The following is a 14,590-nucleotide window of genomic DNA, read 5'->3' on the forward strand; positions in this document are numbered from 1 at the left end:
TATTTACCATCGTCCTGAGGAGTATGTTAATTATAGCTACTGCAATAATTATGTTGGGGCAGCTTAGTTTTATTTTTCGGACAATAAATTTTACCCAAAAATTGACAGCCGATGATTTTATTCTTCTACTTAATTGAATTCGGTTGTTCAATGGTTAATCAGGTTATTATCAGAGAATATATGGGTAAGTGCTGGTTTAATTCCAGTTTTACTTTGCCTCCTGGCTCCTGGCGTAGCAGCAGTACATTTTCTATGGAAGATAAAGCTTGAGAACAAAATTAATATGCTGTGATGCTGGATGGAAGATCACATGATCAAGTTGGCAGCATAGAGGTGACGTACAGAGGCAAGGAAGTCGGAGGCGCTGTGCATATGCAACGTTTTCATTTCTATGTTAATTTTCATTGTTTTGGTTAATACCATGTGATCTCTAATCTAATTAGTGTGGGACCAAGCCAAAGACGAGGCACCCTATATATGGGTCTAGGCCGATTGGAAACAGACAATACACAATCTAATCGATACAAAGACAGAACTTTTAAAGAAGGCAAAAACCATTGGTTACCCTCACAGAACTGGATCCCAGAGTATTTCATTGCATTGACCACCAATTTCACTTGAAGCTTACAGCATCAATTAGACGACTGCTAATAATACCGCAGCTAGAATTCATAACATTTTGCACTACGGCCTTGATCTCTAGACTGCTCCGCAAGCTATTAGCAGTGTATTCTCAACACATGCATTTACGCCTATAGTTAGTTCTGCACAGGTTGCATAAGTTTCCTCTCCTGCTCCACTGCACAATAACACCGGCTTCAGTTCATGTATAAATCTCAAATAAACTTCTGTTCATGTATAAATCTCAAATAAACTATCATTTGAACATGGATGTAAGTAATCATGCACAGAAAAATAATTGAACGACCTAGGAATATGATGTGCAGCTTTACTGTCTCTTCATTGGATAGCATGTTGATTTCTCTAGCCCTGAATTTGTATGCAACTTAAAGAGAAATGTTGAACAATATGATGTATGAGCTGCGACCAAATTTGCACAAGAATTTGACATACCACTGGTGCATGCTTTTCAATCTACGGCCTTGTCAGCAAATGAAGATACAAATTTTACCTCAGTTTCCGTTAGCACGCTTTTCAAACTACTAAACGGTGTATTACATGCAAAAACTTTCTATATAGAAGTTGCTCTTATCTACAATATTAGATTAATTAATTTTCTAAGTTTAAAATAATTAAAACTCAATTAGTTATGTGCTAATGGTTTTCTCGTTTTGCGTGCCCGTACTTAATCTTCATGTTCATCACTTGTGAACACTAGTGGTCACATTCTGGTTTAAACTTCAAGTTTATTTCCACCAAGTTTTATCGTATGCATGATTCCTTAGTCGCAAATTCATACATGACTATCTAAGCTAGGGACCATAGTACATTAAACCACTGATCGAAACAAGGGCATACAGTTCTCAGTTGCAAGAACAGAGGCAACAATGCTAAGGAGAAGAACAACTCCAAGTTATTGGTGTTCATAATGCAAAGTGATCAATTCATATCATGTTACCTTGACATCAAGGAAACACATGAATTTACTTAGTAAAGAAAGCTATTTGAATTTTACCTTGCATGGATTTCTCAAAGTTCTCCAGCTGAGACATGAATCCCTCATTAGGAGCCACTTGAGGTCGTTTGCTTCTAACTAGCGACAACGCGTTCTCAAGGCTCATTTGATGCTTCTTCATCAGATATGCAACAATAATCGTGACACTAGACATTCAGAGAAGTTAGTTAGTAGGACAAAAGAAAAAAAGCACCACACATCTGCTCTTAATGAATTCAAATATTCTTTACAAAATATCTATATATTAAGAAACACGTAATTAATCAAGGGTGATCTCACCTAGTGGAATGAAATTGAGAATTTATACACATTATGAAAACCATCATAAAACAGTCAAAGCTAACATCTATTAGAGTATTTTCCTTACGAGAAAATTCTTTATTTGTCCTTAAAAGTTGATCGCTTCCATCGTTTGCCCTCGTAAAATTGGCTCCTTCTAGTGCTCCGCATTCTTAACTTTTATCCTTTATTTGCCCTTTCCGTTAGTTCTCCGTCAACCTACTGTTAGGTGGGTGAAAAGATAGTTTTGCCCTTATCTTTTTATGCACAGCAGCTATTTTTATACTTTATTTTTGTTGCCAGGAGCAATTTTTATACTAAACTGATGGTTCATATATCTCTAATGAACCTAAATGTTATTTTAGTAAGAATAAAATACATCAGTGCTTACAAGTTGGACCATGGTATCATCTACGTCCTTAAACATGTATAATGAACATCTGCTTCCCTAATCTTGGTTTAATGTATCACTTGAGATCCAAACTATAGATGACGGAGCTCAGGCGCTGACGTGGCCATCCATGGTGGCGAGAATTTTGCATTTAGACCCCTTCACTACACCATGCCCGTGAGAAGGAAGGCAAAGAAACAGAAATTATGCGGGCTGGGATTGTTGGCGATAGGTCCCCATGGCCGATATAGGATAAAGTGATCCTGGCTGCGTGATTGTTACCATTAAGGCAGTGGATCACGGCAACAATAATGCTGCAACGGACTCATTGAATCGCCCTTTCCCTATCACGTCGTCTATTTCAGCCCTGGTGACCTTTGATCACTGACGATCGTCCCCACCCTAATCGTCGTCTCTTTGCCTCTTCTCCCACGGCTGCAGTGGGAGTCTATTTGGGGGCATACTATTGCAGAGGGACATAAATACATAACTCTTGACTCCGTGGATGACTACATTAGTGCCCGAGCTGTGTCATTTGCACTCTAGACCTTTAGTTATACATTAAACCAAGATTAGGGATCTAGATTTGCATTTTTGAGGTTCATGGAACTACATGACACCTCACTCCATGTTTAAGGACCAATAGTGTATTTTATACTTTGAGCAATGAAGTTTTATGCAAAATCCTTTACAATTAGTATATTGCATGAAATTAACTGCCATTGGCTGCTCATTAATTGTCAAGCCACAGCCAGAATTTGAATTTTAGAACTTAATTGTAGATTGATTTTCAATTTTTTTTTATTTTCAACCTTGGCTTCTGAACAGCTAGATTGAAGTATAAAAGTCTAGCCCTAAAATAACTTTTACTTGGTTCATTTGTCTTGGATGCATCTTAACCTTTACCGTGAAAATCTAATGTACTAATTTATTTATAATTAACCAGCAAGATTTTTTTTTACCAAAATCAACAAGCTTTTTTGGTACATAGAAAATGATACACAAGGTCAAAATCATGTTTTTCACTCATCTACTAATGGTATGTTGACGGAGGAAGGGAAAATAAAAGATAAAATTTGAGAATGAAGGAGAGGGAGCAGATTTCATGAGGGCAAATGAGAGAACTGATCAACTTTGAAGGGAAAATAAAACGAGTAGACACAAGCAGTTCATAAAATCCAGAAAGGACAATAAAATGGATCATAGCTCTTGTATGCATGTATGTCATATTGTCCTTGGTAGTGCATAAAGGTCTTCAGATATAATTTGTACTATAGTCCACATCACAAAGTACTTAGGTTGATTGGTACTGATTTGCCATAAAACATTACAAGTTGCACTTTCTGTTGAATGGCATACTATTATTGGACGGCATCCATCACTTGTACACTGCTAAACCCTTAGTCATGTTAGATAAACAGTGCATGCTTATTATTACTGCAATGCTGCGGGTGACATTGTTGCATCCAAGATACTAAATATCATCTTCTGAACCAACCCATGATGAAGAAGATAAAGTTTCTTAGCACTGTATGGAATACCACACTATCTAGCTCTATCTTATTTAACTTGTTTTAGAATTTGGGAAACTAAGGTTCCACTTGATCAAACAAACCAACTAGGTATTGCCTTGCCACTTAACTGAATGAGTACACACAAAAAAATATAAGTGATTAAGGCTGTTATTTCGCTATTCCTTGTTCCCAACCGGAATAGTACGCACGGAAAACGGAGCAGTCCATTAGCGCGTGATTAATTAAGTATTAGCTAGTTTTTTAACAAAATGGATTAATTTGATTTTTTTAAGCAACTTTTGTGCAACTCCACTTGATAAAAAAAACGAGAAGATATTTCGCTGCCACCAACTTCAATGTGTTCATACAAAAAATATATAATTACTTATACAAATAATTGGGTAAATAGCATTAAATTGCAATTATTTTGTCAATCATCACAGTTTGCAATGATATATGTCGTTATATCAGAAACTTTTGCAGGGCATTAAAAAACTGCAATACTAGTGCAGAATTTAATAAATAACTTGCAACTCCATGAATAGAAGGGTTGCCGGACATATCAAGCCCATCCATCATAACCACATGCTATACCACATTAAAGTCCAACCTGAGTTGGCCCTGTTTGAGACCAACTTGCTAAACGATCTCATTTCCAGTTGAGTTGCAGTTTTCTAATAGAACTAGCTAGATACCCATCAATTATAATTTATTTCAAATAAAAATGTTATAAATTTTAAACTTCGAATTTGTTATATAATACCAAGAAGAAAATCATCTGTAATTTGAAACAAACATCAATGTGCAAATAACATTATTAAAAGCTACATGCACAAGCATCCACTTGTCTGCAGAAGATCCACAAACTCAACAGGTGTAAGGGTGGCAGAGTCACCACCACCATTAGCTCCTTTTATGTAGAGACCATGTGCTATCCTTGCGGTTTTCAGAAAAGGAGGTATACCATCGCAATCTTGGGCAAGTGAACCATCACAAACTATAGGGTTTGGAAAATACCACCAACAATCAAAGAAATTTGGGGAATATATCTCTTGACTGTTAAAGGGTGTGAAATGACCAATTCACCCTCACTTTTCATTTAGAAGGGAGCAAACTATGGATCAATTATATATCCACACTAAAGCATTGAGGTGGAGCATGGCTGCATCCACAATTCATTGTTGATCTCATCTGCGACAAGATAGAAAATTGCAAGAACAGGAGAAGGTTGAACTGGATGTTAACAGTGGTCATCCATGGAAAAGCTAAGCCATAGTCCAATTTTTTTTTTGGACTTCATGATGGTATTGTGCAAATCTTCACATTTGTGATGATAACTTGCAACCTGCTACTATTATTATGATACCAACCAAATTTACTCTTTCTGAAATGTCTTGCGGAAGAAGTAATGAATTATTGTCGTGATGCCATTAATTTTTGAAAAATAGTTGCAGTTCTATGAAATTTAATCAATATAATATTGTTATTAAATAGAAGCAAACACTTTAAATGGTTGAAACCAAACGACTGTTGGGAAAAAGAATGATTACCTTCTTGACCGTCCAGCAAAGCAATGAACCAGAACATTGCCACCAGAGCTGATAGATTCATCAATGAAACTAAAGCATTCATCAAAATGCTTTGCCAAATCAATGTCTGGGCTGTCAAGTACTGTATATTGGTAAACAAATAATGATTTAGGAGTGCTTGGGAATTTGGACAAGGGCAACAGAAAAAAGAGGGTATAATCACATCAATAGGTATTTGAAACACCATGACACAGTCAAGAAGTTTAAGTGCTCCATGCTTATTTCATTTCTCTTGACATTACAGTTTTCCAGATTGAGTGATAATCTAACATGTCTGGTAAACTTACAACACAACAGATGAAAAGTACATAATTTAGAAGTAAATGCAGCACATTTCTTAAACTTGCACACAGAGTTCAAATAGGTATGTGAACTTAAGCGATGCGCATTATTACTCCTAAATATGCATACTTCGGTTCTAACTTAGTTCTTACTGGCAATAGATGATTGAATGGCTCATTGCTTCACTTACATGACTTCCTCCCTCCATCCCTCCTCACCCTCTCTACTCTCTCTGCATCCTGCCACAACCCTAATTTAGTTGTTGCATCCCCAAACAACTTCCTCAAAACATAGCTGGCTAGCTGGTAAGATTGAACCACCATGACAAAGTGACCTCAGGCACTGGGATACGTTAGAATTGGGGCCCTCAACACTCAACAGGCAAAGTAGAGGATACGTGTGAAGAAGAAAAATTAATCCAGAAACACACTTATCAGTCACTGTGGTTCGCCAGAGAGAAAACAATCATGGCTTTATATTGTAGGAGAAAAAGGAAGTAAAATGAGTGTGGCAGAAGAGATGGAAAACAAGGAGTAAATAGTGCTTCAAAAGTGTGGGGACAGAAAAAAGCATATGGGAGGGCTTTCTCACAGGTGAGCTTTGCTGCTGGTGTAGCTGGAGGAGGAGAAAAGGGAAGTGTGGGGATAGAAACTAGCATGGGAGGGCTTTCTCACAGATGAGCTTTGCTGCGGGTGAGACTGGAGAAAAATGGCACATCAAAGCCACATGAGCGCCTGCTAGGCTGCCATTCCATGATCAATTGAATTTAAGCTGACCCACATATGCAGCTGTAGGAATATAAATATGCATCTCTCAAGTACATAGACCTGTTTGAACCAAACATACTTTTTTTTTTCTTGAAAACGCAGGACTGCACTTCATTTCATTATGAAGAGAAACTGTAATGTGGTTATGGTGCAAGCAACACATTCTAAATTTATATGGTGCAAGCAACTTAATCTGATAAACCAAGCTGGCATGTGGTTACCTTCAATCTTCTTGTAGTTAAATTCAGCTGCAAAGGCTGGATTTAATGATCTGGCAACAATCAAGATATGGGTTATGTTCAAGCTCTTTAAAGCATCCTTGTTCATTGCTGCCCCAACAGATCCCAAGTATAGCCCCTACGAATATGTCAAAGATATTCTATCAAATAGATGGAAAAAGCTTTACCATAGTAATGCATTCTTCAAGCAAAAATACGGTAAAAGAAGCAATATGTTGCTACTTGATTGGCTTTTCCTTGCATTCAATTGAATTGGAGAGCTCGTATTAGCACAATCGAGTTTCCCAATTTCCAATTAATCAGTGTAGTTTCTCCATTCGCGACACGGACAATCAACGGTGCTAAAGTTAGGATAAACGGTGAATCAATCATCCTGTCCTTCATCGCGAGAATAAAAAAAAAGAAAGGCAGTCTGTTTTTTTTCTTTCCATCCAGTTCCCCAGATTTGCACCAGTTAACAAGAAATCCACTCAAATAGCGCCCGAAAGAACTCAACCTCCTTGGATTATCCGGTGTCAGATCGATCAGCCGAAACCTGACCTCCGACATCCCGCGGACGCATCCATCACCGAATCGGCAGCACGAGAACAAACGGATTGATCACATCAAGGAGGAAGAAGAACATGGGCGGGGAAAGAGGAAGGAACCTGGACGATGGGGCACGGGATGTTGTCGGCCTTCCGGTAGCGTGCGGCGCAGAAGCCCTGCATCAGTGCCATGAGCACCCTGGCCTGCTGCTGCTCGTAGTCGTCGTCCTGCTCCCGCCCGTCCCTCTCCGAGCGCCCCGCCTCCGGCATCGACATCGTCGTCCCTCCCTCTTCTTCCTCGATGATTGTTGGGGGGTGGGGAGATGTGCCTGACCGAATAGGGGAAGTGGCGAGGAGAGAAGCGAGGACACCGGCTGATCACTCGCGGAGCACTGCCAAGGAATACATGGTGGGCAGTGGCCCCCGAAATATTCAACTATTTGCCACTCACACGAAAAGAATTTTTTTCCCAAAATCCACTCTACTTTATTTTTATTTCTATTTGTCATCCGGTCTCACTACAACTCGCGCGTGTCATTATTTTTCCTTTTCTCACTGGCGTAGATTTTCAATTTCATCCAGTCCAATGTGAAGGATAAGATGAAAAGACCAAAATGCCTTTCGGCTCACTTATAAGTCTCTTCCCTCCTCATTCGATCCGATCGAGTTGAGAAGAGCAAAGCACATGCAAAAAAGGGAGAAAAGGCCACCAAGATAAAGCAAGATAAAGGAAGGGAGGGAGAAAAGTAGAGAGCTATTAGGGTTGGCATTGTCTAAAGCTTGTCGCCTCACCCTCGATACTTGAGCCTGCCGCTGCCCTGCTTTTTGCTGCCACCACAACCAAGGCATATTGTTGTTGTTGTTGTTGATCTTCGGCTTTGTCACTTGACTGTGGAGTCGTGTTCCATGACGATGATGTAGACAAAACTAGCGGCATGCATATATTGCCTCTGTCTCGAAAAACTCAACTTAGGTGGAGATTTGACCCATCCTAGTACACATGTCCAGATTTATTGTATTAGAATGGGTCACATTTCCATCTAGGTTGAGTTTTTGGGATGGAGGGACTATATGTTTGTATGATGTAGGGGAGGCGGCGTCACGCCCAGAAATTTAGCCTAAATTTCCGGACTATTTTGTGTATTAAATCCCTATCCAGGACAAGCTAGGGTACACAAAATGACAAATTAATACACATATCCAAATGTAAATAAAGCGTAAATACTTACAGAAGAGGCACTTATTCCTCACACCGAAAAAAAGCCGCAGCGGCGGAAAAAAGGCGATCCTAGCGGGGCTTCAGCTCCACTCCACAGGCAAAACTCAACTGGGGTCAAAGCCTTGGTCCTCTAATTTCATCTTCAGCTCAGAAGCACTACACAAAGGGGAAAATAGCAAGGCTGAGTACAACCACCGTACTCAGCAAGCCACACCAATGATGCAGACGTGCAAAGGGATCCAAGGATGGTTCGTGGCTATTTGCATAAAGGCAGTTGCAAAACATTTATAGTTGAAAACGGTAAAACAGTTGATTAATTAAGGTAATATTAAATCTCCACTGATCAACGCTATACCACGTTGAACAGGCCTAACCATCCCACCTGAACTAACCAGTTCATTAAGCCAATTTATTAAGGGTGAGACTAATCACGGTGAATCTAGTTGACCGCCCATAACCGTAGGCATAACTATTCGAATAGTTTTACTCTAATCAGATGTGTACAACTGTACCCACAAGACACAGCCCCACGACATGTTTCTGTGCGCTGTCATGCCACCATGGCATACCAGAAAGAGGCCATGACAGGGCCATTCGCATAACCTCCTCTAACCAAGCGCACCACACCTCAGGTTTCGCCCCCACTCCTCAACAGGCAGCGGGCAGCCCCCTCTCGTGCCTAGGTGAATTCGGAAGCAGCAAAGGCCGTCACAGGTCCCACTCTATCACGCCACTCTTGCCTGGATGCGTCAGCTAGAGGAAAGCTACAATACAAGTACAGCCGTTGCCTACGCTGGCTTGTGGTAACTATGATAGGTTCTTACAGGTCATCCTGTGAAATGGTCCTTAATTGCCATGGCGCGACAAGTAAAACCATGCACCTGCAGCAATAGTTATTAGAACCAGACCGGACTGGCGGTCTGACCAAAAAAACCGGAACCAGGGCGTCGGCCAGTCCAGTCCAGCTAAAAGATTGGCGAGCAAACGGACCGGTGAAAACCAATTGAACCAGCCGATTTTCTGCAGAACCGGACAAAAACCGAAGTTGGTTCGACCGGTCACGTTGAGGAGCAGAAGCTGCAGCGTTGGGAAAATATGAAAAGGTTTTCTACAGAACCGGACAAAAATTGGAGTTGGTTCAGCCGGTCACGTGGAGAAACAGAAGCTGCATTTTTGGGAAAATATGAAATGGTTTTCTGCAGAACCGGACAAAAACCAGAGTTGGTTCGACTGGTCACGTGGAGGAGCAGAAGCTGCAGCGTTGGGAAAATATGAAAAAGGAAAATATGAAATGGTTTTCTGCAGAACCGGACAAAAACCGAAGTTGGTTCGACCGGTCACGTTGAGTTGAAGAAGCTGCAGCGTTGGGAAAATATGAAAAGGTTTTCTGCAGAACCGGACAAAAATTAGAGTTGGTTCAGCCGGTTACGTGGAGGAGCAGAAGCTGCATTGTTGGGAAAATACGAAAAAGGAAAATATGAAATGGTTTTCTGCAGAACCGGAGTTGGTTCATATTTTCCCAACGGGAAAATACGAAAAAGCTGCTGTTCATACATATTTTCCCGTTGGGAAAATATGAAAAAGCTGCTGGATTAAGGGATCAAACCTACACCCTCCTCGTTCCCAAGGAGGGTTTCAACCACCAGGCTATGCCACATGTTGTGACTAGTGTTATAACACATATCTATTTGAACCGTATTAAACCGGCGGTTTGACCGGTTGAACCAATAAACCAGTGAACCGAGTGCCCTAACGGTTCAATCACAGGTCCGGTCTTAATAACTATGCCCACAGCCCACCATTCAGTTGCACTTTAGTTGGATAATTACGACCAATGAAACATGGTCGGGTGTCTAGAGCACGCAACTCGTCATGATACTAAATGTCTAATTAGCAAGACATGCAATTTTATTTGCAAATAATAAAACATTTGTAAATTAGGCTCAAAATGCTCAAGGGGAATGCATGACTTGCCTTGCTTCTTCAAAATAATCTTCTGAACTCTTTCCTCGCGATTGCGATCTTCCGAAACGGCGGAATCAACGCGCTGGAACGCAAAATGAGGAAAAACTCTAACAAAAACCTAGTAAAAAGTACATAAAAAGTTAAAAAATGTGTAGAGCTTAATTTTAGATGAATTTTGCAAGTTGAATGGCCCAATTTGGAGTTCATATGAATTAGTTATGAATTTTAAAAGTTTTAAGCCATTTAAATGAATTTCTTAGAATTTAAACCAAATTTATTGCGCAATTAATATTAGTTATGGCGAGAGCCGAGGGGAAGGGGTGGCGCCGACAAGCGGCCCCCACCCGTCAGTGACTCAAGGTGGCGGGCGCACGGTGGACCGGGTCCACGCGTGGAATAGGCGCGGGCGCACCACGTGGCAGCCACGTGGTGGCCAGGGCAGCCTAGCCGGGAGGAGGTGGCGCCCACGTGGCGCCACGACGGTACCGACCGGGGCAGCACTGGCAAGCAACGTGGACGGCCCAGATTCATCGAGGTGAATCGAGCGGCCACGGGTGAGCAGGAGAGGCGTCAGCCGGCCGACCGACCGGGAGGCGGCGACCACCAGCGTGGCGGCAGGCGCGGGAGGCAGTAGAGGGAAGCGAGGAGGGAAAGAGGGGGGCAGCGGAGCTCACCGAGCGCCCGATGGCAGCGAGCAGCAGCACAGGGAGGTCCCACAGTGGATATGGCGGCGGCGCCCGTGGGACGACGGTGTAAATGACGCTCCTGTTGGTGGACGGAGGCGACTGGGTGGCGGCCAGGGAAGCGCGTGATGCGGCGAGGCCAGCGATGCGGGCGGCGCGTCGCAGCGGTGGCCGTGGTGATGGCAAACGGCGGCTAGAGGCAGTGGAGGCGGCAGTGTTTCGGGTTTGCTTTAGGGTGGTGGTTTCGGCGGCGGGTTGGGGGAAAAGAGGCAACAGCCGGGCTTGCCCTTGCGGCGGGGCAGCCGGTGGTGCTAGCGGCGTGGCGCGGCGGTGGCTAGGGCGCAGGTGGTTGTCGGGCGGGGGCGGCGGATGGCAGTGGCGGCTCGGTTTGGCAGTGGAAGCAGCGTTTCGGTGGTGGTGGGGGAAAATAGAGCGAAGGTCGGGGTGCGAAGAAGCCGGCGAAGAAGCTGGCTAGAGAGCTCCGGCAAGCGGCGGCGCACGGACTCGCCGTGAAGAGAGCGGGAGGGGGCGCGAGGAGCTTGGGGAGGAGGGGAAACATACGAGGGGAGCGCGGGGAGAGATTTTATAGCTTCGGATGCGGAGATCGTGGCCGATCGGGGCGGAATCAACCGGCAACGGCCGGCAAAGTGGGGGTGCTGACGTGGAGGAGGTGGGCTCGATTCCGTCGCCGAAAATTGGGGAAAATAGGGAAGGAGGTGGAGGACGTGGGGCAGACCGCGTCCACGCCGTTTGGACTCGGGAATGGGGGCGAGTGGTGGCGGATTTAGCGGCGGAATGGGGCGGCATGGCGGCGGTTGGGACCGGCCGGAGGTAGGGGATGACCCCGATAGGTGGGCCCCACCTGTTGATGGCTCGGGGAGAGGAGGGAGGAGGGAGAAAAAATAGACTTGGGAGACAGGGGCCAAGGTAGAGAGGTCGGCCCGAAAGGAAGGAGGGAAGGAAGGAGGACGGGATGAGCCACGAGGGAGGAAAAGCAGGACTTTGGGCCGGAAGAGGCCCAAAGTGAAAAGTGAAGGAGGGGATTTTTAATTGGTTTTCCATTTAATTTAATTGATTAATTGAACTTTGTGATTTTAAATTACTTCTTGAGCTCCGAAAATTCACGAGAAATTCCAAAGAGTACATTAGGGCACAGAGAATATTACAAAAATGTTTCCGGCCATGATTTTTAAAGGAAATTTTAATTTCCTCAATAATTCACTTGATTAAATTGCTTTAACTTTTAATATAATTTCTGGAATACATTATTTAATGATTTTTAATCCCAATCGAAAATTGGGGCGTTACAGGCGGAGTGGTGGTGCAGCGTCGCCGAGAGGACGCATTAGCGTCAATTAAGTGGCTGAGGCTCATGTCGTTGTCCGTCTCTCTCTCTCCCTCTCCCTCTTGCTGTTTGCTTTGTTAAATGTCAGGGAGTGGAAGGGAGAACATTTTCAATGGGGCCAAACCCCAATGACATTTAGGTCTTTTTGCCACATCTTCCATATCAAATAGTGGTGAAAACAAAAAAAGTAACATCATATGGACAAGAAAAATGAAAATAGTGGCACACGGGAGAGTTTTAGTGGGGACCAGATGGTAAATGAAAATGAAATTTTGAGGAAGTGGTATATGGGCATATGAAATTTCGAGGGAGTGGCATTTGGATATATGACATTTGGAAGGATGGCAAATAGTAAATGTCCCGTGCCTCCTCCAGAGTGCTTTCTTTTAAAAAACATAAGAACTTGTGAGGAGACAATAGGGGAGACTCCATTCTAACCCCTCCTTTTACTCCTCTCCTTCTCCTCGTTCCTTTTTTCCACTTCACTTCTTGATCCAGGTTATTAGATTTGAGATCTATGAGGGCAATTTGTTGTAGAGGGGAGAGAGATGCGAACTCACGCACAGGAGGAGGGGAGGAAGGGGGCGCCATTGGAGGCTGGGGAGCTAGGGTTCGGTTTCCTCCAACCCTCCTTCCTCCAGGGTTTTTACATATGGGCAAGGGAGTGGGTTGGGCTCGTGGGCCTAGACCCAAGCTGAGTTGGCTCACTTACATGGAAACTGCTCTTTTATTTATTTCTATTAACATCTTTATTTTAACAAGCAACCCAAACTAAAAACCTAAATATCTTTTAATATACAAGGTATTACAAGTGGTGACAGCCCTCGAGATCTCTATAGTTCTCCCTGTCCAGGTATGGAGTAGAGCGTGATTTGGTAAAAGCGAGCAAGCCAGTGCCTAAATTATTACGATAGGATTAAACTTAAGCTTTCTTAAGACCTTGTTCCTCACTAGCAAATCCTCTCTACCCCTTTGCCTATTTATGCCTTGTGTCCTTGGATGAACCTGGAGAAGAGTTAAGCACACGCGTTCCCTGTGGAAATTCAATACCTTGGAATACTTCAGGGTGAAGTGCTACAGCGGTATATCCGTGTGCTTGCAGATTTTATCTGTGACTGTAAGAAATACCAACAAGCATTTCTGGCGCCGTTGCCGAGGAACGGTTGTTGTTTATCTCCGAACCTTGTTCATTATCGTATCTTTTTAATTTTCTTTCTTCTACCTCTACCCGGATACCTTTAGAGAAGCCTTCCTGTAAACACTTCTCTACCATGGAGCACAAACCTATCTATCAATTATCAGCTCCTAGGGGTGAATTTTATGAGCCACCTCCTTCACCGAAGCCAATTCTTACATCTGGCTATGAAATTCGTCCTAAAATTATAAACATGATTAGGGTGAAATCCTTCTCTGGCTTAGATCAAGAGAATCCCTACCATCATCTGCGAGAGTTTGAGGAATTGTGTTCATGCCTCATGATTCAAGACATGACACAAGAAATCATACGGTAGAAATTGATTCGGTTCTCTCTTTAAGAGGGAGCGAAGCAATGGTACACATACATCGTTGGGAATGTAAACGGTAACTAGATTATGTTGTGAGATAGGTTATGCCTCGCCTTCTTCCATGTAACCCATATTACATCTCTTCAGGTACATATCCTCAGTTTTCGGCAGATTGAAAAAGAATCAATCAATAGCTTGGGCCAGATTTACTTTATTAGTACAATCTACGCCTAACTTGTCTATACCCGATTATGTGTTGTTACAACATTTTCATACAGGCTTAGATAAGGAGTCTGCATTCCATCTTAACATCACTGCTGGAGAGTCGTTTTTTCATAACACCCCATCTGAAGGCACGGAAATCCTAGATCGAATCTTGGAAAATACTTCCTTTGTTGAGAAATATTCTGAACCCCTCCAAAAGGCATCTGTGTCAAGTCGTGAGGACCCATCTTTAGTCGAACCTGAGTCTGACCTTTCCATATCTGTAGATTCAATTAAAGAATCCTCTCCCAAGCCATCAACACCGGAGAGCAAAGAAATTCGAACTCCAGGATGTGCTCCTGACTTCAGGGACGATTTTCATGAAGATTATGGAAACACCCTGAATTATTTCAACAAAAAGAAGCCACATATTCTTACTCCACCT

General features: G+C 42.9%; 1 protein-coding gene across 1 annotated transcript; it reads right to left on the reverse strand.

The window, feature by feature from the left end:
- Positions 1-561: 561 nt before the first annotated feature.
- LOC4325232 (dual specificity protein phosphatase 1B) lies at positions 562-7,621 on the reverse strand. The gene is made up of 5 exons (XM_015759888.3): positions 7,345-7,621; positions 6,680-6,815; positions 5,371-5,491; positions 1,637-1,782; positions 562-799 (listed from the first exon to the last, which is right to left on the reverse strand). The coding sequence occupies exons 1-5, from the start codon at positions 7,498-7,500 to the stop codon at positions 759-761; spliced, it is 600 nt and encodes a 199-aa protein (XP_015615374.1). The 5' UTR covers positions 7,501-7,621; the 3' UTR covers positions 562-758.
- Positions 7,622-14,590: the final 6,969 nt, after the last annotated feature.

Source organism: Oryza sativa, chromosome 1, assembly GCF_034140825.1.
Source record: "Oryza sativa Japonica Group chromosome 1, ASM3414082v1".
NCBI lineage: Eukaryota > Viridiplantae > Streptophyta > Magnoliopsida > Poales > Poaceae > Oryza > Oryza sativa.